The sequence below is a fragment of the Telmatherina bonti genome (assembly GCF_933228915.1).
Source record: "Telmatherina bonti genome assembly, chromosome: 17".
NCBI lineage: Eukaryota > Metazoa > Chordata > Actinopteri > Atheriniformes > Telmatherinidae > Telmatherina > Telmatherina bonti.
In genome coordinates, this window is record NC_136615.1 from 4,834,667 (window position 1) to 4,862,426 (window position 27,760).

Genomic DNA, 27,760 nt, shown 5'->3' on the forward strand with positions numbered 1-27,760 from the left:
GTGCTGAGACTGGGACGTGTTCAGAACCAGTTCCCACTGGGAGTTCTGCTGGGCAAACATGACATTTCTTCTCACCTCAGGGAACTTCAGGCCACAAAGTTTCCTTCAGTCACATGACCATGGCAGCCAATCAGATGAGAGGATAACGTGATGACGTCAGCTAAAGGCACGTTGTCATTGTTTTTATTTTCTGTTTAATAAAAGTGAATTATTTCATTTTAATTCATTATTTTAAAATGATTCATTTCATCTTGTTTTTAATTTACTCATCAGTCTCATTTATTATTTATGATGTCTATTGATGTTTGTTTGTTTGTTGTTGTTGTTCTGTGTGTGAGACGCGCGTGTAGCTGGGAGGATCAGCTGATCAGATGCTGGTGTCTGCAGCTGGGAACCCAGTCCGGACTGGTTAAACTGGGGCTGGTTAAACTGGGGCTGGACATCAGGAATCTGCAGACTGGACCGGAAGTACTCCTGCAGGAGAAGTAACGGAGACTCCGTTACTCCCCGCCAGCTGATGGACGGACAGATCGATCCTGACAAAGACCTCCCCCTCAGGACCCCCCCCCCGGATCACTCCGTCTGCGCGCGCTCTGATTGGCTGCGGGGACGTGTTCACGTGAACCCCGCGTGCGTTTGTGAACGCGAGCAGAGAGCTGCTCAGCCTGAGTCCTGACAGGGGAGAGGGGCGCGCGAGCAGCAGGCTGCTTCAGGTGTGTCGGCGGTTCGAGCACGTGACCCCAGCGGACCGGACCGGACCGGACCCGCACCAGGTGAGATCCGCAGCGCGCGGCGCTTTGTGCGCAAACTGCGGGCTTTGTGTCGGGGGGGGGGGTTGCGGAATTCTGAGTTGCAGAAAAATAAAAACAAACATTTTAAAGTTTAAAAGTCTCGTGAAACCTGCGCAACAAGGATGCGCAAAGAAAGGGGTGGACTGCTACCTGTTTGCAGCCTGCGCGTGCGGCTTGGCTGCCATCTTGATTCAATTAGGAAGAAAAATGTTAAAGCTGCTGCTTGTTTCTGGTGGGGGGGGGGTGTCTTCTTCCGTCTGCGCCGTTTCACAGCGAAACCACGCAGTTTCAGCAACAATCCGCAGAATGGAGGAAACTCGTTGCTTCAGGCAGGAAGAAGCAGAAAACCCGCAAATCCTTCAGGAAAACCCGCAAACATGGCCGCCGCAGTGGGGTAGGTGGGTGCGCAAAGTGTGCGGAGCTTTGTTTCAGCCGCAGCTGATCCGGATGATCTTGCTCAGACTGGGTTGAACCACAACCGTGTCAGAACCAGGACCGGGTCAGAACCCAGCTCTGTGCCGGTTCTGCTGAGCTGGACCGGGTCGGAGACCCTGAGGTCAGAGTTCACCTGCAGAAGGAACACCTGCAGTTTTCTACTCCGGAATGTTCTGGAAACCGGAAGCATCCGGAAGCTTCCTGAACCAGAACCAGAAATGGTCCGGTTTTCCAAAAGTCCCAACATAACCGGGGAGCTAAAGGACGACCCACCTCATCGTCCTTTCTGGACTTTTCCAGAACCGTCCGAATACGTGAAGCTGTTGGAGTCGTCGGACCTCCAGGCCCCTAACCCACACAGCTCAAAGGTCGGCATTACCTGCTCCAGGTCTCATGCTGGTCCCCGACCCGGCAGGTTCTGGTGGTTTACCCAACACGCTGATGCTGGTCACCTTGTCTGGAGAGCAAGGTCAGGAGCGCGGCGGCGGGCCGAGCCCGGACGCGCGGCGGCGGGCCGAGCCCGGACGCATGATGCTGTGTTGAGGACGGCGAGGCAGCAGACTCAGACAGCTCCATGGAGTCCAGTCCGCTGCCTCGCCGTCCTCAACACGGCACCACGCGGCAGGACTCGGCCCGCCGGTACTCACCACACGGTTCTGGATCGTGGACGGCAAGGCAGCCTTCCTGCATCTGGAAGATGTTTGCTGGCGGTCTCCCCGACCTTGCTGACCCGCGGTGTCGGATCCGTTTGTGTTCCGGTCGGGGTCCTGGTGCTTCTGTGTGATCAGGTTTCCATGTAGACCCAACCCGTCTCTGTCCAAACAAGGCTGCTGTTGATACTCCTCCCGGGTCAAGCTGGGTCCGGCTGGGGCCAGAAGGGTCAAGCTGGGTCCGGCTGGGGCCAGACGGGTCAAGCTGGGTCCGGCTGGGGCCAGACGGGTCCGGCTGGGGCCAGACGGGTCAAGCTGGGTCCGGCTGGGGCCAGACGGGTCAAGCTGGGTCCGGCCGTGGCCAGACGGGTCAAGCTGGGTCCGGCCGGGGCCAGACGGGTCAAGCTGGGTCCGGCCGTGGCCAGACGGGTCAAGCTGGGTCCGGCCGGGGCCAGAAGGGTCAAGCTGGGTCCGGCCGGGGCCAGAAGGGTCAAGCTGGGTCCGGCCGGGGCCAGACGGGTCAAGCTGGGTCCGGCCGGGGCCAGACGGGTCAAGCTGGGTCCGGCCGGGGCCAGACGGGTCAAGCTGGGTCCGGCCGGGGCCAGACGGGTCAAGCTGGGTCCGGCCGGGGCCAGACGGGTCAAGCTGGGTCCGGCCGGGGCCAGACGGGTCCGGCTGGGGCCAGACGGGTCCGGCCGGGGCCAGACGGGTCAAGCTGGGTCCGGCCGGGGCCAGACGGGTCAAGCTGGGTCCGGCCGGGGCCAGAAGGGTCAAGCTGGGTCCGGCCGGGGCCAGACGGGTCCGGCCGTGGCCAGACGGGTCAAGCTGGGTCCGGCTGGGGCCAGACGGGTCCGGCCGTGGCCAGACGGGTCAAGCCGGGTCCGGCCGTGGCCAGAAGGGTCAAGCCGGGTCCGGCCGTGGCCAGACGGGTCAAGCCGGGTCCGGCCGTGGCCAGACGGGTCAAGCCGGGTCCGGCCGGGGCCAGACGGGTCCGGCTGGGTCCGGCCGTGGCCAGACGGGTCAAGCTGGGTCCGGCCGTGGCCAGACGGGTCCGGCCGGGGCCAGACGGGTCCGGCCGGGGCCAGACGGGTCAAGCTGGGTCCGGCCGTGGCCAGACGGGTCCGGCCGGGTCCGGCCGGGGCCAGACGGGTCCGGCCGGGGCCAGACGGGTCAAGCTGGGTCCGGCCGGGGCCAGACGGGTCCGGCCGGGGCCAGACGGGTCAAGCTGGGTCCGGCCGGGGCCAGACGGGTCCGGCCGGGGCCAGACGGGTCCGGCCGGGGCCAGACGGGTCAAGCTGGGTCCGGCCGGGGCCAGACGGGTCCGGCCGGGGCCAGCCCGTGCATCCATCAGGCCGATCCATCCCATCATAACTAACTGGTTCTGGAGCTGGTCCATGCTGGGATGTGAGACATCCTGCTGCTGATTCTCCTGGATGGTGAAGATGGAGACCGGCATGTTGACGACCCCGAGGCGGGTTCAGGGTTGGAATGTGGACCGCTGGCGGTGGAAAGGTGTTTTCACAGATGGGTCCAGGAAACCGGATCTCCTCCGTCTTCACCAAGCAGCAACCTCCGGCGGCTGAGAGCGAAGGCCCCTCGTCCACCAGGGCCTCCGGAAGGGGGGCGGTCCCCGCCGAGTCCCGTGTTGAGAAGACACTGCAGAAATAAACATGTTTACAGCCTGATACGTTAGCTGTAACGGGTCACGCTAGTCGTCATGACAACTGCTGGGGGGGGGGTTATAACTCATCTGTTTAGATGAAGGCTGCAACAATTTGTCAACAGTCAAATATAACGATGTAAAATTTCGTCGTTGCGTTATAAACGCCGTAACGGCTTTGCTAATAAAACTCTGCTCCCGACAACTTAACACCGTTTACCGACCGCGGCTTTTCAGACAGAAGAAGAACTCTAAACGACGCAAAGCGCCACAGGAAGTGCTGGGGGCAGTATTGTCCTGCAGCGTCTTTGTTTAAACAACGAAGAAGAAAGTGACGGCGGCGCAACCTGTTTCCACAGTTTGAGGATATTTCCCGCTAAACAAAGAGTCAGAAAGGTGAAACGTGTCGTCTGCCACGCAGAGTCGGCGTACCACAGCAGCACGATGGTCATGCATGATCATCTGGAAGGAAAGCAGTCATGGTTTCCAGCGTTCCTGATGGCAAAGTTAGCATTAGCTAAAGTTAGCATTAGCTAAAGTTAGCATTAGCGAGTAGCGATGTGCTGTTGTTTCCGCTGCCAAAGACTTTCTGTTTTTACCGCCGTTTATCTGTTTGTGTTCCAGATAACTCAGAAAGTTATGGAGAGATTTTCATGAGATGTTCAGGAGTTGTTGGAAATGTGAAAAGGAAGAAGTGATTTAGTTCTGGTGGTGATCCGGATCACCGTTTGGATTCAGGGATGTTTTAAAGGATTCTCATTTACCTACAAAACAAGCTTTTTCCAGATGCAAATAATCAATGCAATTTTAATGCAATTATAGGAAAATTAAGATGTTAAAATATTTTATTTTTCCTTTTGAGGTAAATTCTGTCCAGCTTGGATACTATACTATACACTATAGCTAAGTTTGGATGTTTCAGAATAAATTAGTAGTGAGCTGTTAAGCTTAATATCCAACTGGTTCAGGAGTCGTTCTTTTAACTTCCTAAAGGACATGATGTTGGGACTGACTGGGAATCAGGGGACATTCATATGATGCAGATGGAGACAGTGGGGTAAAACATACTGGAACCAGTAAAAAGAGCTGCGTCAACTGGAAGCACAGATGGTGGGCGGGACAGAAATAATCAGGACTAATCAAAAATATTATTTACAGATTAGTTGACAATTAAAATAATCATTAGTTGCAGCCTTAGTTTAGATCAGGGCTGTCCAGCTGTGGTCCTCCAGGGCCACTGTCCTGCAGGTTTTCCATGCATCCCTGCTCCAACACACATGACTCAAATGGATCCGTCATTGTGCAGAACTTCATAGGCTGTTGGATCCATGTTACAGAAGTCAGGTGTGTTGGAGCAGGGAGACAAAGAAACGTTGCAGGACAGCGGCCCTGGAGGACCCTCTTTGGACATTCCTGGTCTAATCTGTAAATTCTGACCCTCTGAGGTGGTTCTGGTTCTGGCTTTAGACTTGAATCAAATTCACTTTATTCATTTGTTTGGAACTCGGTTTGCCACGGAGACACAACAAAAACAGGTAAACACATGTCTACACAACACATTCATACGTTCGTCACGTTAAAAACATTCAATGACTGAAAAAACTGGGTCCCCGACCGGACCGGGGTCCCCGACCGGACCGGGGTCCCCGACCGGACTGTCCTGATGTGAATGAACCCTGACAAGCAGACAGAAGTTGGGACTAAACGAGAGGATGTCCTCTTCGTCCTCAGTGGAAGGGATCTGTACCTGCGTCCTGAAGGTAGCGGGATGTAGTAACCGTTGAGTGGGTGGGAGGGGTCAGTGGAGATTTGTGCACCTTTCCAGGACTCTGGTGTCGTACTGGTCTGTTGCTGGTCTGTAATTTTACCGCCCAGTTTGATGATTTTATTGAGAATATTTCTGAGATCCGAAGGCAGCAGTGATGCTGAATGTGAGTTAATGTGATGTAATGGAACACTAATAGGAATGACTGGTGAAACTGGAGTTTCTGCTGACATCGTGTGAAAATATCGATTGAGTTGCGGTTTAAACGGCTGACGTTGGAGGAAAGCAGAAACCGCTGCTGCAACTGTGTTTATGTCGTCTGATTTTCTGCCTGTCTTTGAACGCACCGACGGTCTCTGTTGTCTCTTTCAGGTCCCTGTGCGTGTTTCCTCCTGAGCCCGACATGCCGATCGACATGACCATGCCCCTCTACCTGTCCCACGAGGACTTTTTCTTCAGGACCACCTCCAAGACACAGAGGTCGGCCCAGAGCTCCTGCCTGAGGTTCCAGAGCTCCAAGTGCGTGGACCAGACGGAGCCAGACCACACCAGGACCACCGACGACGAGACCAGAAAAGCCAAGAAGCGGGTGACGTTCGCCGACCACAAAGGTCTCTCTCTGACCAGGGTGAAGGTCTTCTCCGAGTTCACCGACCCCATCGACATCCCTCTGAACATCCAGGAGATGCTGAGCTCGGCGCTCACGCTGTCCGCCGAGGAGAACAAGCTGGTGCTGGACTTCACGCAGCCCTCCTCGGACTACCTGCTGTTCCGCCAGAGCCTGGAGCGGAACCTGGTGAGTCTGGAGCACTGCGTGCTGAAGGAGAAGGCCTTCGCCGGGACCATCAAAGTCAAGAACGTGTCGTTCAAGAAGCAGGTGAAGCTGCGCGTGACCTTCGACTCGTGGAAGAGCCACACGGACGTCAGCTGCGAGTACATGAAGGACACGTACCCCAGCTCGTACTGCGACACCTTCTCCTTCGAGGTGGCGCTGCCCGGCGAGCTGCGGCCGCACGAGCGCGTGGAGTTCGCCGTCTGCTACGAGGTGGACGGGCGCCAGCACTGGGACAGCAACCAGGGCCAGAACTACTGCATCGTCTGGTCCCACATGAAGCGGGGCGTGCGTCCGGACTCCTTTGGGATCCACTTCGACCGCTACGGCAGCCCCACCTGCTCGCACGGCCTCTTCCCTGATTGGCCGAGCTACGCCGGGTACGAGAACATCGGCCCGTACTACTGAGCGCCAGGTTGTCGGGGGTCCGGTTTGTTTTAGCAGCAGCCATGAGCGGTGGGTCCGGAGCAGAGCCGGTTCTGACGGGCCCCCGCTTCCTGTCATCAACTCGTCATTCCAGAGCAGATTTTATTGGTGTTTCCAGAACCCGGCGCTCTGCAGGGCAAAACAGCGAGCGGCGCTGCGAGTCGTCCCCACGCGCAACAGGCCCGTTTTAATCACGCCGTTTGGTTCACGTCACGGCGCCGTCCAGCCGTCTCTCCCACCAACCAGGTTCCCATCCCAGACCGGGGGCCGTCGCCGGGACTTGACCTCTGGTCTGAGATCCTGCACCCCGTTGGTCTGGCCGAGTGACGTCAGGGTGAACGTGGTTGCTAGGAGACGGGCTGTTGGCGGCGGACATGTTTTTATGTCGTCACTGGTTCTTCAAAGCGTTTTTCTGCCCGAACAATCAGAACTGCAGATTTTCTGCTTGTTTCACTGCGATGCACGAGTTTGCACATCAGTCACCGGCAGCTGGAAGGCCGCGCCAGGTTCACGTTGTCACAGTCGCCATGGCGATGGCTGCGCTGGGGCTCCACGTTCGGTGAGTCCGTCTGCACATAAAACCACTAAAAATAAGCTACGTTTAAATTTTCTTTGTCTGCTCAGCGGGACGGCCTGGGGTTTGTGTTGGCACTGTTAACGTGTGTGCGTGAGGCCGCCGCGAGCTCGCCACGTGGTTGCCATGTGGCCGCCGCGAGGCCGCCATTTCAGGGATTGAATGAGTCTGAATGAACTTCTGATGTGAAAAGGGATTTTTAAAAAAACGTGCTGGTCAATAAAGTTCTGCCATGTTTTACTCATGAAGGGGAAATTCTGTCTGTGGCATCGATCTGCTGTCAGAAAAATGATTTAAGAACAATAAAAAGTCTATTTTTAATGTGACGTTGCTTCTGTTTCCTTCCTGTTCAGAGATATTGATCATGTTTGCAGAGCTGATCAGGAAACCAGAAATCTAGAAACCAGGTTCTGCATCAGAATACAGAAGTTAAGTTAGCAGAAAAAACTGAGCTGTTTTCCTCAGCTTTGTGTCGTCAAACCCATAAATCTGCTGCCTGGAAACGTTTGTCAGTGAGAGAAGAGCAAAAAGGTTTTAATCCGCATCATCTCTGCTCCGGGTTCCAGGATGAATCCGGATCATCTCTGCTCCGGGTTCCACCGTGAATCCGGATCATCTCTGCTCCGGGTTCCACCGTGAATCCGGATCATCTCTGCTCCGGGTTCCACCGTGAATCCGGATCATCTGTGCTCCGGGTTCCACCGTGAATCCGGATCATCTGTGCTCCGGGTTCCAGGATGAATCCGCATCATCTCTGCTCCGGGTTCCAGGATGAATCCGGATCATCTCTGCTCCGGGTTCCACCGTGAATCCGGATCATCTCTGCTCCGGGTTCCACCGTGAATCCGCATCATCTCTGCTCCGGGTTCCACCGTGAATCCGGATCATCTCTGCTCCGGGTTCCAGGATGAATCCGCATCATCTCTGCTCCGGGTTCCAGGATGAATCCGGATCATGTCTGCTCCGGGTTCCAGGATGAATCCGGATCATGTCTGCTCCGGGTTCCAGGATGAATCCGCATCATCTCTGCTCCGGGTTCCAGGATGAATCCGGATCATGTCTGCTCCGGGTTCCAGGATGAATCCACATCATCTGTGCTCCGGGTTCCAGGATGAATCCGCATCATCTGTGCTCCGGGTTCCAGGATGAATCCGCATCATCTCTGCTCCGGGTTCCACCGTGAATCCGGATCATCTCTGCTCCGGGTTCCAGGATGAATCCGGATCATCTCTGCTCCGGGTTCCAGGATGAATCCGCATCATCTCTGCTCCGGGTTCCACCGTGAATCCGGATCATCTCTGCTCCGGGTTCCACCGTGAATCCGGATCATCTCTGCTCCGGGTTCCAGGATGAATCCGCATCATCTCTGCTCCGGGTTCCACCGTGAATCCGGATCATCTCTGCTCCGGGTTCCAGGATGAATCCGCATCATCTGTGCTCCGGGTTCCAGGATGAATCCGCATCATCTGTGCTCCGGGTTCCAGGATGAATCCGCATCATCTCTGCTCCGGGTTCCACCGTGAATCCGGATCATCTCTGCTCCGGGTTCCAGGATGAATCCGCATCATGTCTGCTCCGGGTTCCAGGATGAATCCGGATCATGTCTGCTCCGGGTTCCAGGATGAATCCGGATCATGTCTGCTCCGGGTTCCAGGATGAATCCGGATCATCTCTGCTCCGGGTTCCAGGATGAATCCGCATCATCTCTGCTCCGGGTTCCAGGATGAATCCGCATCATCTCTGCTCCGGGTTCCACCGTGAATCCGGATCATCTCTGCTCCGGGTTCCAGGATGAATCCGGATCATGTCTGCTCCGGGTTTCTCCGGGATCTTCATTAGCGTGTGCAGGATTCTGTCTGGATGCTGCTGAGCGTGCGCCTGGTCTTCCTGACCAGCACATGGAAGATACTCAAATGGAATCAGTACAACCTATTTTTGTTGGATGTGATCTAAACACTTTATTTCTATGTTTAACATGGTGTGGGCTCTACTGTTCTCTACTCTCCAGCAGTAGATGAGAAAGTGGATCAGGGAGATGTAGGAACTAAAAACTTGTGTGTAAAAAGCAGCTGCTTTACCAGGTCAACTAAATGCCAGTTAGCATTTAGCTTAAGTCATTTTCCGGGTCTTTCTGTTGGTAATTTTGGTCCAGAAGTGAACATCTCTCCAACGGTTTAGTAGCCTGCTGCTCTGATGTTGCCTCCAGTCTGAAAACTCCGACCGAAGCAGCTGGTAAACCTCCTCGACAGGCTGAGAGGACCTGCAGCTAACAGCTAGCAGCAGTGAAGCAGACTTTGTGGTGTTCATTGCTAAAGCTTGTTGCAAAACATTTGCTGCTAAACAGTTAGCTTCTCAGAGCTAACTTCCTCTGCTGCTGACATGCTGTACGTCTCTCTCTCCTCTGTCTAGCTCGACCATTTTTAAAGTGGCCACGCTGTTCTGGAAACATCACCGTGTCCTGAACGTCTAGCCGCACATTGCCGCCATCCCACAGCCTCGCTAGCTGTTAGCGTTGCTCTGATTGTCTGTGTGTGTGTGTGTGTGTGAGGAGAAAAAACAGGGCGGAGCCACAAGCGGGTTGAAGGAGCCGGTGGCAGCTGAGTTAAGATAATCTACGTACAGGGACTTGTACTTGTTTTGGCTAACGGGGCTGGACTCTAAACATCTGGAAAACCCAGTCCTGGTCCTCACCGAGCCGTGGACGTGTCCTGCAGGCCGCAGAGGTGGAACACGCATGCAGAACGCTGGAACTGGGAAAAACATTAAACCAAACTAGTATTTCCACTTTAATGACCAGATCAATCGTCCAATGGGATTCATTCATTAATTCATTTACATGACGTGTGTGGAGCCAGCTGATTGGTTTATTCAGAGCAGAGCCCCCGGATCCTGGCAGGACGGTGGACTTAAGAACAGAATCTTGACTGCAGACCACCAGACGGACATGTCCAGATGTTCCTGCTGAGGGCGGGGGCTGGTTGCCCCGGACAACGCTGCTGGCTTTCGTGAACAACAGATAGTTTACGCTCCTGGCAACGTCGCGGAAGATGCTGGTAAGAATCGTCCAGCAGGGCCCTGGATCCGTGTGGGAGGAAGACGCCGCTTCAGCCGCAGGGTCACCGGCGGCAGGGTCACCGGCGGCAGGTCTGCGTCCGTCAAATTTTATGGAAAAGCATCGACACGGCTGTCAGCCGAGACCGGGTCAGAAACAAACCGTCAGAGCTCACAGGTGTCACTGCCATAAATATGAAAATACATGTTGCTCGACAAACACCGCAGACCTGCAGACGACAGACCTGCAGAGGATAGACCTGCAGAGGATAGACCTGCAGAGGACAGACCTGCAGAGGGACAGACAGACATGCCGGGTATTCGGAGGGGAACGACAGTTTTCACTTCCTGTTCAGCAACAAATCAGAAGAAACGAGTCCACCTGTCCGTCAGCCGGAGCAGGTACACGGTCCAATCACTGCTCCTCCTGCTGTCCTCAGCTTGCCAGGCCCGGTTCCGGTCTTTGTTTAGGAAGCGAGGTGTGTCCCTGCAGGACAGAAACCTGGGCGGGAGTCAGTCAGCCCCGCGGCGGGTGGAGTGGGGGGTAGCTGGGGGTTGATCCTAGCAGTTGATGGAAGCGCAGTCTGCTTTGGCTTTCCCCGCCGAGCTGATGATGCTCATCAGGCAGTGTCCGAACTCCTCCAGGATCATCCTCTCCGCCTCGGCCTGAGGCTGCTGAGTCTGCTCGGCCCGTTTGGCCTGCTCCAGCAAGCACTCGCACGTCGCCTCAAACACCTCCTTCGTCACAAACGTGTAGGGCAGCCTGCGGGGGGGCAGAGGACATCTTAGATGGGATGCCACTTCCTGCTTTACACACACCTTACAGCAACACGCATCAACCAGGAAACCACACACATTCTGCAGAGCAAACACACTGGTCTGTCAGAGAGAAACAAGGTGAGACGTTTCCATGGCAGCGCGATGTTTCAGCCTCAGCTGTCAGATTATGAAGCTGAGAGGATGGAAAATGCATGTATGAAGAAATAAAGCAGCATAAAGACACGTCTTCCTGCTACTATCTACCTGCTGTCCTCACTGCAGCACCTCCACCTCAGCTGCATCCCAAACATCTTCTTGGCTTTATTCCAGCCATAGAGGATCATTATTTTCCTGCTTTTCTCATCACTTGTTGATCTTTGGCTGCTCCTGATTGGACGTTACCGTCAGTTTAAGCTCTCTGATTGGTGGAAAGTCTGACAGGAAGTGTCTTCATCATCATGTCCAGGTGAATATAGAGGTCTCTTAGCAACATGGCGGTGATGGTGATGAAGTAAGGGATAATGCCTCCGAGGAGTCCATTATCAGAAATTAATGGACGACGCAGAGCCTCGAACTGTCCTCCGTGAGACCCCTCCACGTCGTCCATTAATTTCTGATAATGGACACCTCGGAGGGCATTATCCCGCTTTTACCATGGTCACTCACAAAGGAAATGATATAAGATCAATTACTAATGCTTTTGAGCAGACTATTTAATGTCTCTTGTTGCGGCTGCCAACCGCACGCAGCTTGTTCGGCAGCAGATACTATTGCAACAAATCACAGATTATTGTGAAATATGATAGCTTTGCGGGGTGTGTGTCGCTGTGTTTTCCAGGCATCTCAGTGTGTATGAACCGAGTGTGTGCGCACAGCGCACCGTCAGGAGATTGAGCCTGAAAGATAAGCATGTTGAGCGGAAGTGCCGCCCCCCTCCTTTTAACGGATTCCAATGAAGAAATGGTGATTTTCTGAAAATGCATATTTCTTCACAAAATGAAGGAAGTCGGGGAGACGTCTGCCTGGTATTCAGGTTTTCAGGTCAAGCTGAGTCTAAAGATCGGTTCTTTTATCACCGTGTCATGGAGGACTAGACATCAGGTTGCGTTACCTCCCCCCTCCTCCTGAAATGACTGGCGCGGTCCGCATGAGCAGGTCGGAGATCTGCGAGGACAGCTTGGTCTTGGCGGCGGTCTGCTGCTGCACGCGGACTTCTGCCGCGTCGGCCAGGTGCATCAGCGTCTTCCTCTCCGGACTCTCCTCAAAGTTCTTGCAGCCGACGCACTTGCAGATGGACGAACACATGATCTTCGCCTGGGGTGAGGAGAGAGAGTTTAACCGGAGGGGGGGGGGGGTAAGCAGGGAGAAAGAGGGGAACCCACCTCGTAGCACTCGCAGTAGTTCTTCAGGCAGCCGGAGCGTTTACAGTTGCAGCCTTTGCTGTGCCGGCGGTCCGATTCCCCTTCCTTACCTTTGCCGATTTTAGGTTTGAAAGCTTCTGGGTTTCTGTCCAGACACGTCTGAGAACACACACACACACACACACACACACACACTCAGCTGAAGTCACGCCTCAGACAGGACGCGGATCACGGCGAGGACGGAAGCTCCACCCACCTTGATGGCTTTGAGGCGCTCCGTCTCGTGCTCCAGGTTGTTGAAGCAGTTGTTGCAGTTACAGCTGTTGCAGAATTCTCCGTTTGCAAAGCAGTCGCAGTACCTGCAGGACCACAAGCAGGTCTCTCAGTGGACCAGGTCCATGCAGGACCAGGTCCATGTAGGCCAGCAGGACCAGGACCATGTAGGCCAGCAGGACCAGGACCATGTAGGCCAACAGGACCAGGTCCATGTAGGCCAGCAGGACCAGGACCATGTAGGCCAACAGGACCAGGTCCATGTAGGCCAGCAGGACCAGGACCATGTAGGCCAACAGGACCAGGTCCATGTAGGCCAGCAGGACCAGGACCATGTAGGCCAGCAGGACCAGGACCATGTAGGCCAGCAGGACCAGGACCATTTGTCCTAACCAACACTGAGACATGATTACAACAAAATGCAGAAAGGAGAAGATTTCATCTGTTCCATGTGAAACTGGTGGACTGGCGACCTGTCCAGGTCTACACTGGGACCAGTCTCGGCGCGGCCCCCTACTGGACTGAGCGCTGCAAGAAATGAATGAATGAAAGTCGTGCTTACAGTTTGAGACACTGGGACTTGGTGCAGTTGCAGGGTTTTCTTGGTCTGGAAGTCGATTCTGCTGCTGAAACACTGAAACGACAAACATCCATCACATCATCCATAATCAATAATGTTATTTCACATTATTTATACATATTATTTTTTATGCTGCATTCATTTCCCGTCCTCGCTGGACTACGCTGCCCTGGAGACAAAGGGTCTCCCTCAGGGCCTTGCTCAGGGCCTCGCTGGGCAAGAACCAGCAGTACCTGCAGGACTGAAAAGAGGCTTCCCAGGGGCTTCATCCAGGGCCTTGTCAGGGTCCTCGCCCCGGGCCCTCGCCTAGGGGCCCAGAGTGGTTCAGCTTCACTCCCCTATCAAGACCACCAACCAGTGGAGGAAAACAAGTCCAACTCTACTGAATGGTGATAATTCAAAAGGCTGGAAGGCGTTTAAAGCCGGAATGGTCCCCTGGACCCGGAATCCTCCCCTCGAGCCGGAATGGTTCCTTGAACCGTAATACTCCCCTTGAGCCGGAATCCTCCATCTGAGCCGGAATCCTCCCTCTGAGCTGGAATTCTCCCCTCGAGCCGGAATTCTACCCTCAAGCCGGAATCCTCCCTCTGAGCTGGAATTCTCCCCTCGACCCGTAACCCTCCCCTCGACCCGTAACCCTCCCCTCGACCCGGAATTCTCCCCTTGACCCGGAATGGTTCCTTGAGCCGGAATCCTTCCCTTGAGCCGGAATGGTTCCTCGAGCTGGAATCCTCCCCTCGAGCCGGAATCCTCCCATCGACCCGTAATCCTTCCCCCCAACCCGGAATTCTCCCCTCGACCCGGAATTCTCCCCTCGACCCGGAATCCTCCCTTCGAGCCAGAATTCTCCCCTCTGAGCTGGAATTCTCCCCTCGACCCGTAACCCTCCCCTCGACCCGGAAACCTCCCCTCGACCCGTAACCCTCCCCTCGACCCGTAACCCTCCCCTCGACCCGTAACCCTCCCCTCGACCCGGAATTCTCCCCTCGACCCGGAATCCTTCCCTTGAGCCGGAATCCTTCCCTTGAGCCGGAATCCTTCCCTTGAGCCGGAATGGTTCCTCGAGCTGGAATCCTCCCCTCGAGCCGCAATCCTCCCCTCGAGCCGGAAACCTCCCCTCGACCCGTAACCCTCCCCTCGACCCGTAACCCTCCCCTCGACCCGTAACCCTCCCCTCGACCCGTAACCCTCCCCTTGAGCCGGAATCCTTCCCTTGAGCCGGAATCCTTCCCTTGAGCCGGAATCCTTCCCTTGAGCCGGAATGGTTCCTCGAGCTGGAATCCTCCCCTCGAGCCGCAATCCTCCCCTCGAGCCGGAATCCTCCCATCGACCCGTAATCCTTCCCCCCAACCCGGAATCCTCCCCTCGACCCGGAATCCTCCCTTCGAGCCAGAATTCTCCCCTCGAGCCGGAATCCTTCCCTCGAGCCGGAATCCTTCCCTCGAGCCGGAATCCTTCCCTCGAGCCGGAATCCTCCCTCTGAGCCAGAATCCTCCCTCTGAGCTGGAATTCTCCCCTCGACCCAGAATGGTTCCTCGAGCCGGAATCCTTCCCTTGACCGGGAATCCTCCCTCTGAGCCGGAATGGTTCCTCGAGCTGGAATCCTCCCCTCGAGCCGGAATCCTCCCCTCGAGCCAGAATCCTCCCCTCGAGCCGGAATCCTCCCGTCGAGCTGGAATCATCCCCTCAAGCCGGAATCCTCCCTCTGAGCTGGAATTCTCCCCTCGAGCCGGAATTCTACCCTCAAGCCGGAACCCTCCCCTCGAGCCGGAATCCTCCCGTCGAGCTGGAATCCTCCCATCGACCCGTAATCCTTCCCCCCAACCCGGAATTCTCCCCTCGACCCAGAATCCTCCCCTCGAGCCGGAATCCTCCCCTTGAGCTGGAATCTGTCGACAGACACTGTCACGACGCCTCCGTCTGATCAGCTCCAGCTCAGGAACATGGAAGGCAAGCGCAACAGGACGCCCGTGGGAATAACTCGTGTAAATAATAATAAATAAAAAGAGAAAAGGATGAAAAACCGCTCCAGCAGCTTGGATGTCCTTGTTGCCGCTGACCAGAGACGACGAGTTCCCATCTCGACAACACATGCATGAATAACTGTAATAAACGGTGGTTTCCCTGTCTGACTGGCCGGTATCGCCGGCCGACCGACATGATGGAATGCGAGACAACAGTGGCCTGAACCTTCATTCCTAGCTCTGAGACATCTTTCCAGGACTGACTCTGGACCGGAAGAGTCCTGTCATGTTTAACTGTAACTACAACAGATTAAAACGTACATTTCTTTTTCACTGAACAGATCTTTCCTGCTTTCCAGTCTGCTGAACTGGGATGGAAATGAGTGAAAACCAAGGTTAGCGAACGTTGCTTCTCACCCGTTCAGCGGCAGCTTGGCCTGAGGCTGGACGCTGCTGGATGCAGGGAACCCGGAGCTGCTGGCGGGCGTCACAAACGGCGTCTGCTGCAGCTGCAACACCAGACAATGTCAGAAGCAGCTGGAAACTCGGACAAAAGCAGCCGTTGGCGTTGTAAACCGACCTGGGTGACATACTGCGCCGGAACGACGGCGTAGCCAACGTTCCCGCCGCCAGGCGCCGGCGCCAGGACGGTGCCCGGGGGGAGGTTGGTGAAGTTGGGCTGGATCTGCGGCAGCGGGGTTGCAGGCATGATCAGGCGTTGCTGGCTCTGAGTGCTGGCGACCACTTGTGCCGCTGAGGTTAAAGGCTTGGGCGCCACCTACAGGAGACAGGAGGGATGACGACATTCAGGAGACATTCCAAACCGGAGCGAGTTGACTCGGACAGCACCAGCGTTACCTGCTTCATGGCCTGCGCCGGGACGACTGGAACCGACATCCGAACCGCTCCTGTGCTGACCACCATCGGTTTACCTGTCAGACATCAGCAGCATGAGCAGTAAGCAGAAGGCGTCAAGCCGCCGCGTTGGCGCAGGAAGCGAGCAGTTCACCTGTCTGTACGGAGCTGGTGCTGGGACCGCTGGGCTGGCCCGTGCTGCTGGCCGTGGTCGCCGTGACCAGGCGAACATAGTGGAACCGGCTCCCCGGCACCTGGATCTGCTGCACATTGGGCTGGGTGGCCAGCGGGATGATGGTCTTAAACTGGGAGCCGACTCCTCCCACTGCCACCGACTGAACCGGTTTAATACTCTGAGGAAAACAACAAGCCGTCATCAAACTAGTCGCTGCAGTCACTCTGGAGCATCGAACACGTCTCGGTCTGGCGCTGCCCTGACTGAGGAAACGCCGGTTCAAGATGTGGACGGCGTGGCCTGACCAGCAGCTACGCATCGCGTCATGTTCGTCAGACTTCCAGCCTGATGAACGACACGGAGAAGCTGTAAAAACAAACACCAGGAGGGTTTGATCCTCATCGAAGAGCTTCTCCTGGTTCTACAGTCAAATGAAGAAGAAAAGCTGAATATTGACCTCTGCAGCTTCCCGTCGTCGTGGTGTCACCATGACCGACAGGCCACGCCTCCAGCGGCGAGCTAAGGATGCGCTCCCATGAATCCAATCGTAGTCCGTCTGCTTGGAAAGCCGCTTGGTTTGGGGAAAAGCCAACAAACTGATCCGGGGCGGGCCGACGCGTCCGTCTCCAAACACAGGAAGCTGCACGGGTTTGAGCATCGTCTTCGCATGTCCATGTGTGCAACAGTCACATCACAGCTGACGCGCAGGTTTGTTTATTTCCAACGGCAGTAAACAAACCTTATGGTAAAATTCCCGTTTACACATTCTGGAACGCCGAGAAGAGTAAAGCCAGAATAAGTCCGACAGCAGGAAAGAAGAGTGCAGGTTTACCATCATCTGCACGGCAGGAGTGCAGCTCAACCTGCAGCATCTGTGGAAACGTTCTTTATTCCACGGGGTTCCCAGGAAATCGCAGTTCGGTGCAGCGAACCACCTGATCCACCCCGAACCACCAGGATCTGATCCAGATCCCATGGAAACACACATCCTGCATTGAAGACAAATTCTGTAACTTTCTGACAGTAAAACTCGGCGTCCCGGACGTGTTTGATGACACAGTGACATCTATCGTGTATTTCTAAAGACGCTGTTGTCCAGCAGCGTCCCAAGGCGGAGAAACCGACACGACACAACATTTACATCCGGAACGAGACGTTTGGCTTCACAGTTTCAGAAGGAACTGGATGTTCTGAACACAACGTCGCTGATTCAGCAAAGAAACAAGATTAAAAGAGACAAAACCAGAGTCATGGTCTTCTGCTGTCTGGAGAGAGCTAACAGGTCAGGCAGGATGCAGGATGGATTAACCGCCAGTAGGGGGAGCTGACGGAGACATGGGAAACGTTCGGTAGTGTCTTTAACCAATAGATAAACCAGCTTTCTTCTTCATTGGTTTTCTCGTCTAATTCAGTCATATTTACTGCCACTCGTAGACGGCGGGATGCGATTTAATCAGTTCGATTGGATCGAGTCGCGCAGCATGAATATAAAGTCGGTCCTGAAGGACGAGGCCCCCGACCGAGTCCCCGATCCAACCGCACCGAGTGCCCGACTGCACCGAGTCCCCGACCGAGTCCCCGATCCAACCGCACCAAGTGTCCGACTGCACCGAGTCCCCGACCGAGTCTCCGATCGCACCGAGTCCCCGACAGAGTCCCTGATCTGACTGCACCGAGTCCCCGACCGAGTCTCCGATCGCACCGAGTCCCCGACAGAGTCCCTGATCTGACTGCACCGAGTCCCCGACTGCACCGAGTCCCCGACCACACCGAGTCCCCGATCCAACCGCACCGAGTGCCCGACTGCACCGAGTCCCCGATCCAACCGCACCAAGTGCCCGACTGCACCGAGTCTCCGATCGCACCGAGTCCCCGATTGATTCTCCGATCCGACCGCACCGAGTCCCCGACCAGACAGAGTCCCCGACCAGACAGAGTCCCCGACCGGACCGACTCCCTGACCTGACTGGACCGCGTCCCCGACTGGACCGAGTCTAGCGGACGTTCTGTCTTTTCAAACTGGCAGAGATGCATCCAAACAACCAGTTAAACCAGCAAAGCCACTCCGATCAGTACAATTGGTCCAACTAGTTCAACCAGTTTGACCAGCACAACCAGTGAAACCAGTCCAACCAACCGTCTGAAACTTCACAGGGCAGAAGGCGTGTTGGCTGCATCACCAGATTCAGTCGCGAGCTGTGCAAGCGTCACATCGTAGCCGCTTTGTGTCACCATGGCGACCAGCTCCAGGTCCTGGACTAAACTGGGTCTCCTGAAGCCGGCGTCGACACCCCCAATCCTGCAGCTGCAGAAGGAAAGGCTGGACAGGAGATCAGGACCTCGGCGACTCACCTGTGCCGCCGTTTGGCTGGTGGCCACCTTGACGGGAGACGTGGACTGCTGGACCGCAAGGATCTGCTGGCCAAGTGCTACATTGACAGGAAGTGCTACAGACTTCTGGGAGGCGCTGGAGGGCGGGGACGCCACGGACACCACTGTCACCTAACGGACGGACAGACAGGTGGGAGGTCAACGGTTTGGAGACAACTCAGCTCAACATGGCTGCTGCAGCGCACAACTCACCTTGCTGGGAGTCTTGAGAGGGGAGATGGCGATCTTTTTCCCAGGGATGCTCTGCATGCTGCTGTTGTGGGGCTCGGACAGGGTGATGGTCCTCGTGGGCAGGACGGGTGAGGTCTGGGTCAGAACCCGGCCTGTAAAGCGCAACGCATCCGCATTAACATACCAGCAGGGTGGCGGCAGCAGAAAGGCTAGCGGTTCCACCCACCTGCGATGACGGGCGTGACGGACGTCTGTGGCGACAGGCCTTTGCTGTTTACCGTCTTGGTGATGATAAACTTGATGGGAGCCGCTGAGGAGGCGGGGGTTTTCTTAGGAATCTGAGGAGACGCAAACAAAGCAATTAGCAATCAGAGTAGAACCTTCCCGAACGTTTCAGCGTTTTTGGTCTCCTGGCACGTTCCGAGCGAGGAACCACCCAGACACCCGAATTCACGTTCCGAGCGACGAACCGCGCAGAAACCCAAATTCACTTTCCAAGCAACGAACCCCGCAGAAACCCAAATTCACATTCCATGCGATGAACCCCGCAGAAACCCGAATTCACATTCCGAGCAATGAACCCCGCAGAAACCCGAATTCACATTCCGAGCGATGAACCCCGCAGAAACCTGAATTCACATTCCGAGCGATGAACCCCGCAGAAACCCGAATTCACATTCCGAGCGATGAACCCCGCAGAAACCCAAATTCACTTTCCGAGCAACAAACCCCGCAGAAACCCAAATTCACTTTCCGAGCAACGAACCCCGCAGAAACCCAAATTCACTTTCCGAGCAACGAACCGTGCAGAAACCCATATTCACTTTCCGAGCAACGAACCCCGCAGAAACCCGAATTCACGTTCCGAGCGCTAAACCCCACAGAAACCTGAATTCACGTTCCGAGCGCTAAACCCCACAGAAACCTGAATTCATGTTCCAAGTGACGAACCGCGCAGAAACCCAAATTCACGTTCCGAGCGACAAACCGCACAGAAACCCAAATTCACTTTCCGAGCGATGAACCCCGCAGAAACCCAAATTCACTTTCCGAGCAACGAACCACGCAGAAACCCGAATTCACATTCCGAGCAATGAACCCCGCAGAAATCTGAGTTCATGTTCCGAGCGACGAACCGCGCAGAAACCCAAAATCACGTTCCGAGCGACGAACCCCGCAGAAACCCAAATTCACGTTCCCAGCGATGAACCCCGCAGAAACCAAAATTCACGTTCCCAGCGATGAACCCCGCAAAAACCAAAATTCACGTTCCCAGCGATGAACCCCGCAAAAACCTGAATTCATGTTCCGAGCGACGAACCACGCAGAAACCTGAATTCATGTTCGGAGCGACGAACCGCGCAGAAACCCATATTCACGTTCAGAGCGACGAACCCCGCAGAAACCCAAATTCACGTTCCCAGTGATGAACCCCGCAGAAACCCAAATTCGCGTTCCGAGCGATGAACCCCGCAGAAACCCGAATTCACCTTCCGAGCGATGACCCACACAGAAACCCAAATTCACGTTCCCAGCGATGAACCCCGCAGAAACCCAAATTCACGTTCCGAGCGATGAACCCCACAGAAACCCAAATTCACCTTCCTAGCGATGAACCACGCAGAAACATGAATTCACGTTCCGAGCAACGAACCACGCAGAAACCGAAATTCAGGTTCCGAGCAACGAACCCCGCAGAAACCCAAATTCACTTTCCGAGCAACGAACCCCGCAGAAACCCGAATTCACGTTCCGAGCGCTAAACCCCACAGAAACCTGAATTCATGTTCCAAGCGACGAACCGCGCAGAAACCCAAATTCACGTTCCGAGCGACAAACCGCGCAGAAACCCAAATTCACTTTCCGAGCGATGAACCCCGCAGAAACCCAAATTCACTTTCCGAGCAACGAACCCCGCAGAAACCCGAATTCACATTCCGAGCAATGAACCCCGCAGAAATCTGAGTTCATGTTCCAAGCGACGAACCGCGCAGAAACCCAAATTCACGTTCCGAGCGACGAACCCCGCAGAAACCCAAATTTACGTTCCCAGCGATGAACCCCGCAGAAACCAAAATTCACGTTCCCAGCGATGAACCCCGCAAAAACCAAAATTCACGTTCCCAGCGATGAACCCCGCAAAAACCAAAATTCACGTTCCCAGCGATGAACCACGCAGAAACCTGAATTCATGTTCGGAGCGACGAACCCCGCAGAAACCTGAATTCATGTTCCGAGCGACGAACCGCGCAGAAACCCATATTCACGTTCCGAGCGACGAACCCCGCAGAAACCCAAATTCACGTTCCCAGTGATGAACCCCGCAGAAACCCAAATTCACGCTCCGAGCAATGAACCGCGCAGAAACCCAAATTCACGTTCCGAGCGACGAACCGCGCAGAAACCCAAATTCACGTTCCGAGCGATGAACCACGCAGAAACATGAATTCACGTTCCGAGCAACGAACCACGCAGAAACCGAAATTCACGCTCCGAGCAATGAACCGCGCAGAAACCCAAATTCACGTTCCGAGCGACGAACCGCGCAGAAACCCAAATTCACGTTCCGAGCGATGAACCACGCAGAAACATGAATTCACGTTCCGAGCGATGAACCCCACAGAAACCCAAATTCACGTTCCGAGCGATGAACCCCACAGAAACCCAAATTCACCTTCCTAGCGATGAACCACGCAGAAACATGAATTCACGTTCCGAGCAACGAACCACGCAGAAACCGAAATTCAGGTTCCGAGCAACGAACCATGCAGAAACCGGAATTCAGGTTCCGAGCGATGAACCATGCAGAAACCCAAATTCACGTTCTGAGCGATGAACCCCGCAGAAACACGAATTCAGGGTTAATAACGAAGATGAAATCACATCTCATGAAAGTTTGTTGGCATTTAGAAGTCTACAAAGACCTGCGTTTACAAGCCAGAGCTGTTGGACCGGATCCGTCCCACCATGCGGTTCTGATGTTTATACCTAGGAACATGCGAGGATACGGAACCTTTCAGGCGGACAGGTTTCACGTACGATGGAACAAGGTTTGAAACGCAGTTGGCGAGAAGCGCCGGGAAAGTTTCTGTGTGAAATGGTGGAGGAACACAGACAGAGCTGACACTTCCTGGTTTTAAGGCAAAATACAGAGACAGTCTGGAATGAAGACGTACAGACTGAATATTATGCTTACTACGTAATAAAAACATCTGATAAAGTGGTATCGATCGTACATGGTGATGATCGTAATGATGACATCACGCAGGTCAGGGTCAGGTCATATACGTTTACGCTCCCACATTCTCCTTTTGAGCGTTTTTAAAATTTTTATATTTCTAATCAAGTTCAAATAACTTGTTTTTTAACTGGAATGTTCAGGATGTTCGTCTTGTTCCGGCCTTTAACCCTTTCCGGCGGATTTATGACATAATTAATGATAAAAACGTCAGGGCGTAGCGGGAAGCGTCAGGGCGTAGCGGGAAGCGTCAGGACGTAGCGGGAAGCGTCAGGGCGTAGCGGGAAGCGTCAGGACGTAGCGGGAAACGTCAGGACGTAGCGGGAAGCGTCAGGACGTAGCGGGAAGCGTCAGGGCGTAGCGGGAAGCGTCAGGGCGTAGCGGGAAACGTCAGGACGTAGCGGGAAGCGTCAGGACGTAGCGGGAAGCGTCAGGACGTAGCGGGAAGCGTCAGGACGTAGCGGGAAGCGTCAGGGCGTAGCGGGAAGCGTCAGGGCGTAGCGGGAAGCGTCAGGGCGTAGCGGGAAACGTCAGGGCGTAGCGGGAAACGTCAGGACGTAGCGGGAAACGTCAGGGCGTAGCGGGAAACGTCAGGACGTAGCGGGAAGCGTCAGGACGTAGCGGGAAGCGTCAGGACGTAGCGGGAAGCGTCAGGGCGTAGCGGGAAACGTCAGGACGTAGCGGGAAGCGTCAGGACGTAGCGGGAAGCGTCAGGGCGTAGCGGGAAACGTCAGGACGTAGCGGGAAACGTCAGGACGTAGCGGGAAGCGTCAGGGCGTAGCGGGAAACGTCAGGACGTAGCGGGAAGCGTCAGGACGTAGCGGGAAGCGTCAGGACGTAGCGGGAAGCGTCAGGACGTAGCGGGAAGCGTCAGGACGTAGCGGGAAGCGTCAGGGCGTAGCGGGAAGCGTCAGGGCGTAGCGGGAAGCGTCAGGGCGTAGCGGGAAACGTCAGGGCGTAGCGGGAAACGTCAGGACGTAGCGGGAAGCGTCAGGGCGTAGCGGGAACCATTAACGAATTAAATCACATCATGAGACCAGTACAGATGGAAACCCTGACTTGTTTCCACTCCGAGCGGATGTCAGCCAGTTCCTGTTATTCAGATCTTCACAGTTTCACACCAAGAACAGAAAAGCATGTTCGCATTTCATCCTTTTCATTTTGAGGATAATAAAAATAAACTTTTTTACAATCAAATCAAAATCATCATTCGGTCATTTTCCAACCCGCTGAGTCAGATTACGGGTCGCGGGAAGCTGGCGTCTATCCCAGAGGCACCAGGACAGCTCAACCGTCCATCACCGGCCAAATAATAATAAAAAGGCAGAAAACACCCAGACCAGGTGGTGGAGACGCTCACGCTGGTTTATTTCCACAAATTATGAATAAAACATACGATTATAATCACTGAAGAAGTGTTTTATCGCATGTCAGAGCAGTTAAAGGAGTTGTTTCCATGCTGAGGTTAAACTTTAATATTTATCACGGAATTAGTGTTTATTTAGTCATCAAGCTCTTTAGTAAGAAAAACAAACTTCATATTTGCTCTAAAACGTCTTTATCTTAACAAAAAACATGTTTACATGAACCGGTTCGCAGATATTTTCTGTCTCCAGCGGTCAGAAGAAGCTCCAGCCGCTTCAGTAACAGACGCTGGAAAATCCGGAGTAAAGACTACCAAACGGGTCTGCTGGGCGGACCGCTGGCACCAGGCTGTTCACGTTTACCTGCTCCTGTTTGTCTCACTGTGAGAAACACTGATGGAGGTGAGCATCACGCTAAGTCCAAAGCAGCCGTGTTTTTATGGGAAAACAATAAAAAGAGGTTTTATGAAACAGCAAACGTCTGCTGGCTCTGATGCTGATCGGACTTACCTGTACCGTCTTCAGCTGCTGGGCCTGTAACGTGGTCACCTGGTTGCCAGGACTCCCCACCACCGGCTTCAGTTCTGGCCTGCCGCCTATAGTCACCACTTTGAACTGCGGCGTCTGAGACTTGGCGTCCCCGGAAGCCTGCGAACTCCCGGGCTTGCTGCCGGCGGGGGGCAGCTGGAGCACGATGGGCTGCCCCGACTTCCCGATGGCCGTAACCAAAAGCTTTTGTCCCTCCTGCTTGATGACCTGGGGCGCAGCGCCGGCAGACTTGGCAGCTTCTGTGGCTTGAGACGAGGCCACCTTGTTGAGGATGATCTGGTGATTAGCGGCAGAGATGGTGAAGGGAGCCGTGAGCTTCTGCAAGCCGCTGGTGGACACACTGGTCCCAGTCACGCTGTCTGTGGTTTTGGTCGTGGCTGTGGACGTAGCCTGGGCTGGTCTGAGCGTGAGAAGCGGTGATGATGACGTGGAAACGGAGAGGGAAGGCTGACTTCCTGGGATGAGCGCGGAGTCTGCAGCTGCGGACGTGCTCAAAGTCTGAGCGTGCTCTGTGGAACAGATGCTCAGGTTCTCCGATAGAACAGGCGCGTCGGTTTCCATGGGGACCGCTGCGTCATGGCTGGACTCCGACCGTGGCGCAGGGCCATCGGGCTGCGGCGGAGGGACATCCTCCATGGCCTCGGTATCCATGATTTCATCAGGAAGGAGGCTGTTCAGCTCTGGCGACACCACGTCCATGTTTGCAAAGTCTCCGCTCGCAGTTTAGCCTGAAACACGACATCATCGTTAGAGACGCCACAAACAGACAAGAGACGTTAAACTGTAAAGGTTGGAAACTTTATGTATTAATACGCAATCCTGCAGCCAGCCGGACACATTTACATCTGCATTAATATAAAGTCTGCAGTGTGACTCTTTTCTGTTTTACTTCACATACAGACAAGCTAATTATATAACCATACACACATATACATTTTATATATCGTTAGATAGACATGGATAGATAGATATAGTTGATAAATATCGATTATATATATATTTATCTATATCTATATATATCTTAGATAGACAGACATAGACATATGTATATATAGACATGGTGAAGAATGCTGCAGCCTGCTGAGGGATGTGAAAGCTGCAGGTTAGTCTGTCGTCACGTGAGACGTGCACGAGCCCCGTTTCTCCTGTGCGCGTTTTGACAGGAGCTGGCAGCCGGTGGGTTCACGAGGCCGCGGCAGATCTTTGTCCTGCTGCTCTCTGTTCAGCATTAATCACACACACACACACACACACACACACACACACACACACACACGTTCCCCAGCAGAGCTGCTTTCTGGTTCCCAGAGAAACACCCTGCTACGCGGGGCTCCGGGGGGAACTCCAGCTGATTGCGGACTGCCTCTCTCTCCCAGGCCGAGGTCGGACTGGAAAGATCTGCTACTTTTCCCTCGTCATCATCTCGGCTCTCTCTGAGCTGGGAATGGCAGTGTGTTCCATGTTCTACCCGTTCCCGAGACCATGACCCGGACCGTACGTCTCCAGACCAGGCGGCTGCACAAGAGCAGGCCATGAGAGCCGTCACCAGCCGGGACACTCTGCAGGACAGTCTGGATAGCTCCCGGTCAGTCCTGCTGTCATCTGGGATATTGCTGCAGCTTGGAGGACTTATCCCAACAAATGTCACCAAACAAACCAGTTTCCCAAAACACCTCTTCAGGATGAGCCTGCAGGCTAAAGGTGGTCGCCCTGATGGTTTTATTTCATTAAAAGTCATGTTTTTATTTCCTCTCTTCCAGCTGGGGCTCATTACAACTAGTTTTATAAAACTGTAAACACAAACAACCTAATGGATGTAAACATAAACAACCTTAAGGATGTAAACATAAACAACCTAATGGATGTAAACACAAACAACCTAATGGATGTAAACATAAACAACCTTCTGGATGTAAACATAAACAACCTTCTGGATGTAAACATAAACAACCTCAAGGATGTAAATATAAACAACCTAATGGATGTAAACATAAACAACCTTGAGGATGTAAACATAAACAACCTTGAGAATGTAAACATAAACAACCTAATGGATGTAAACATAAACAACCTTAAGGATGTAAACAAACTACCTAATGGATGTAAACATAAACAACCTTAAAGATGTAAACATAAACAACCTCAAGGATGTAAATATAAACAACCTAATGGATGTAAACATAAACAACCTTGAGGATGTAAACATAAACAACCTTGAGAATGTAAACATAAACAACCTTAAGGATGTAAACAAACTACCTAATGGATGTAAACACAAACAACCTTAAGGATGTAAACATAAACAACCTTAAGGATGTAAACATAAACAACCTAATGGATGTAAACATAAACAACCTTAAGGATGTAAACATAAACAACCTCAAGGATGTAAACATAAACAACCTCAAGGATGTAAACATAAACAACCTAATGGATGTAAACACAAACAACCTAATGGATGTAAACACAAACAACCTTCTGGATGTAAACATAAACAACCTTAAGGATGTAAACATAAACAACCTAATGGATGTAAACACAAACAACCTTTGGATGTAAACATAAACAACCTTAAAGATGTAAACACAAACAACCTAATGGATGTAAACATAAACAACCTAATGGATGTAAACATAAACAACCTAAAGGATGTAAACATAAACAACCTAATGGATGTAAACAAACAACCTTCTGGATGTAAACATAAACAACCTTAAGGATGTAAACATAAACAACCTAATGGATGTAAACATAAACAACCTTAAAGATGTAAACACAAACAACCTTCTGGATGTAAACATAAAACAACCTTAAGGATGTAAATATAAACAACCTCAAGGATGTAAACATAAACAACCTTATGGATGTAACCATAAACAACCTTATGGATGTAACCATAAACAACCTTCTGGATGTAAATATAAACAACATTTTTTATGTAAACAAACAACCTTATGGGCCGAAAACATGAACAACCTGATGGATGTAAAGACCTAACAGCAAAGGGTGGGTTGTGTCCTGTCCTCTCTGACAGAACCAGCAGAACCAACAGAACCAGCAGAACCAACAAGACAGGAACCTGCTCCAGTCTTTGTCCAGCTCAGGTTCTACTTTCTAGTAACACTTAGTTCACTCAGCGGAAGGTTTAAAACACTACAGGACCGTATCTTCCTCAACTGCCCGCTTTCTTTGTGCCTAATTAATCCAGAACACAGTAGAAATTTAGTTAAAAGGAAGACCTTTCTCCTCGAGCCCTTCTTCTGAGCAGCAGGGGAAGCAGGAGGAGCAGCAGAGCCCCATCCACCCAGCGGGCAGGACAACTAGCGAAGTTGCTGAGCTGGCTAACCCGCACTAGCTAGCACAACATTATCCCCAACACCTCCCTCACTGCGCGGCTTCCCGCCTCAAACCGGGTGATGAAGTACAGGAAGGACCCAGATAGAGTCGGGCTTACCCAAGATTTCCACGCTGAGCAGCGTTTCCAGATAAATCGAGGAAAGGAAAGAGCGATTGTTCAAAATACCGCGCCGAGCGCCATTCCTCCCTGACATTTCACAGGCCGGCCACGCCCTCTGTGCGCCACGTCACCGTGACGTAGAACGCTTAAAGGTACAGGACGTACTTTCCTCTGGCGCTGCATCGGAATACAATACTTTCATTCATTCATTCATTTAGAAAACAATAATAAACAAAAATAAGATAAAATATTTAAATACTGCAAAAACTGTTAGGCTTATTCATATTCTCAGCATTTATTCACATCGGAATTAAAAAACAATGAAAGAAATAATGCTCAGCTGATGGTACAAATACGAAAGGTGAGAATACAAAGATTGTCTTTCTAATTTTACATCAATCAACTAAATTATTTAACTGAATAAAATTTACTAATTCTA

At 53.3% G+C, this 27,760-nt stretch overlaps 2 protein-coding genes across 2 annotated transcripts; one reads left to right on the forward strand and one right to left on the reverse strand.

The window, feature by feature from the left end:
* Nucleotides 1-642: 642 nt before the first annotated feature.
* On the forward strand, nt 643-7,359 carry ppp1r3b (protein phosphatase 1, regulatory subunit 3B). Its single transcript, XM_079256891.1, has 2 exons — nt 643-773; nt 5,674-7,359. Exon 2 carries the CDS (start codon nt 5,705-5,707, stop codon nt 6,539-6,541), a length of 837 nt encoding a protein of 278 aa, XP_079113017.1. The 5' UTR covers nt 643-773; nt 5,674-5,704; the 3' UTR covers nt 6,542-7,359.
* Nucleotides 7,360-9,977: 2,618 nt separating this feature from the next.
* On the reverse strand, nt 9,978-27,428 carry lin54 (lin-54 DREAM MuvB core complex component). The gene is made up of 14 exons (XM_079256062.1): nt 27,319-27,428; nt 23,826-24,592; nt 18,940-19,051; nt 18,735-18,865; nt 18,504-18,653; nt 16,131-16,329; nt 15,980-16,053; nt 15,702-15,899; nt 15,539-15,630; nt 13,140-13,211; nt 12,561-12,663; nt 12,326-12,463; nt 12,055-12,257; nt 9,978-10,947 (listed from the first exon to the last, which is right to left on the reverse strand). Exons 2-14 carry the CDS (start codon nt 24,561-24,563, stop codon nt 10,746-10,748), a joined length of 2,412 nt encoding a protein of 803 aa, XP_079112188.1. The 5' UTR covers nt 24,564-24,592; nt 27,319-27,428; the 3' UTR covers nt 9,978-10,745.
* Between the last annotated feature and the right edge of the window lie 332 nt (nt 27,429-27,760).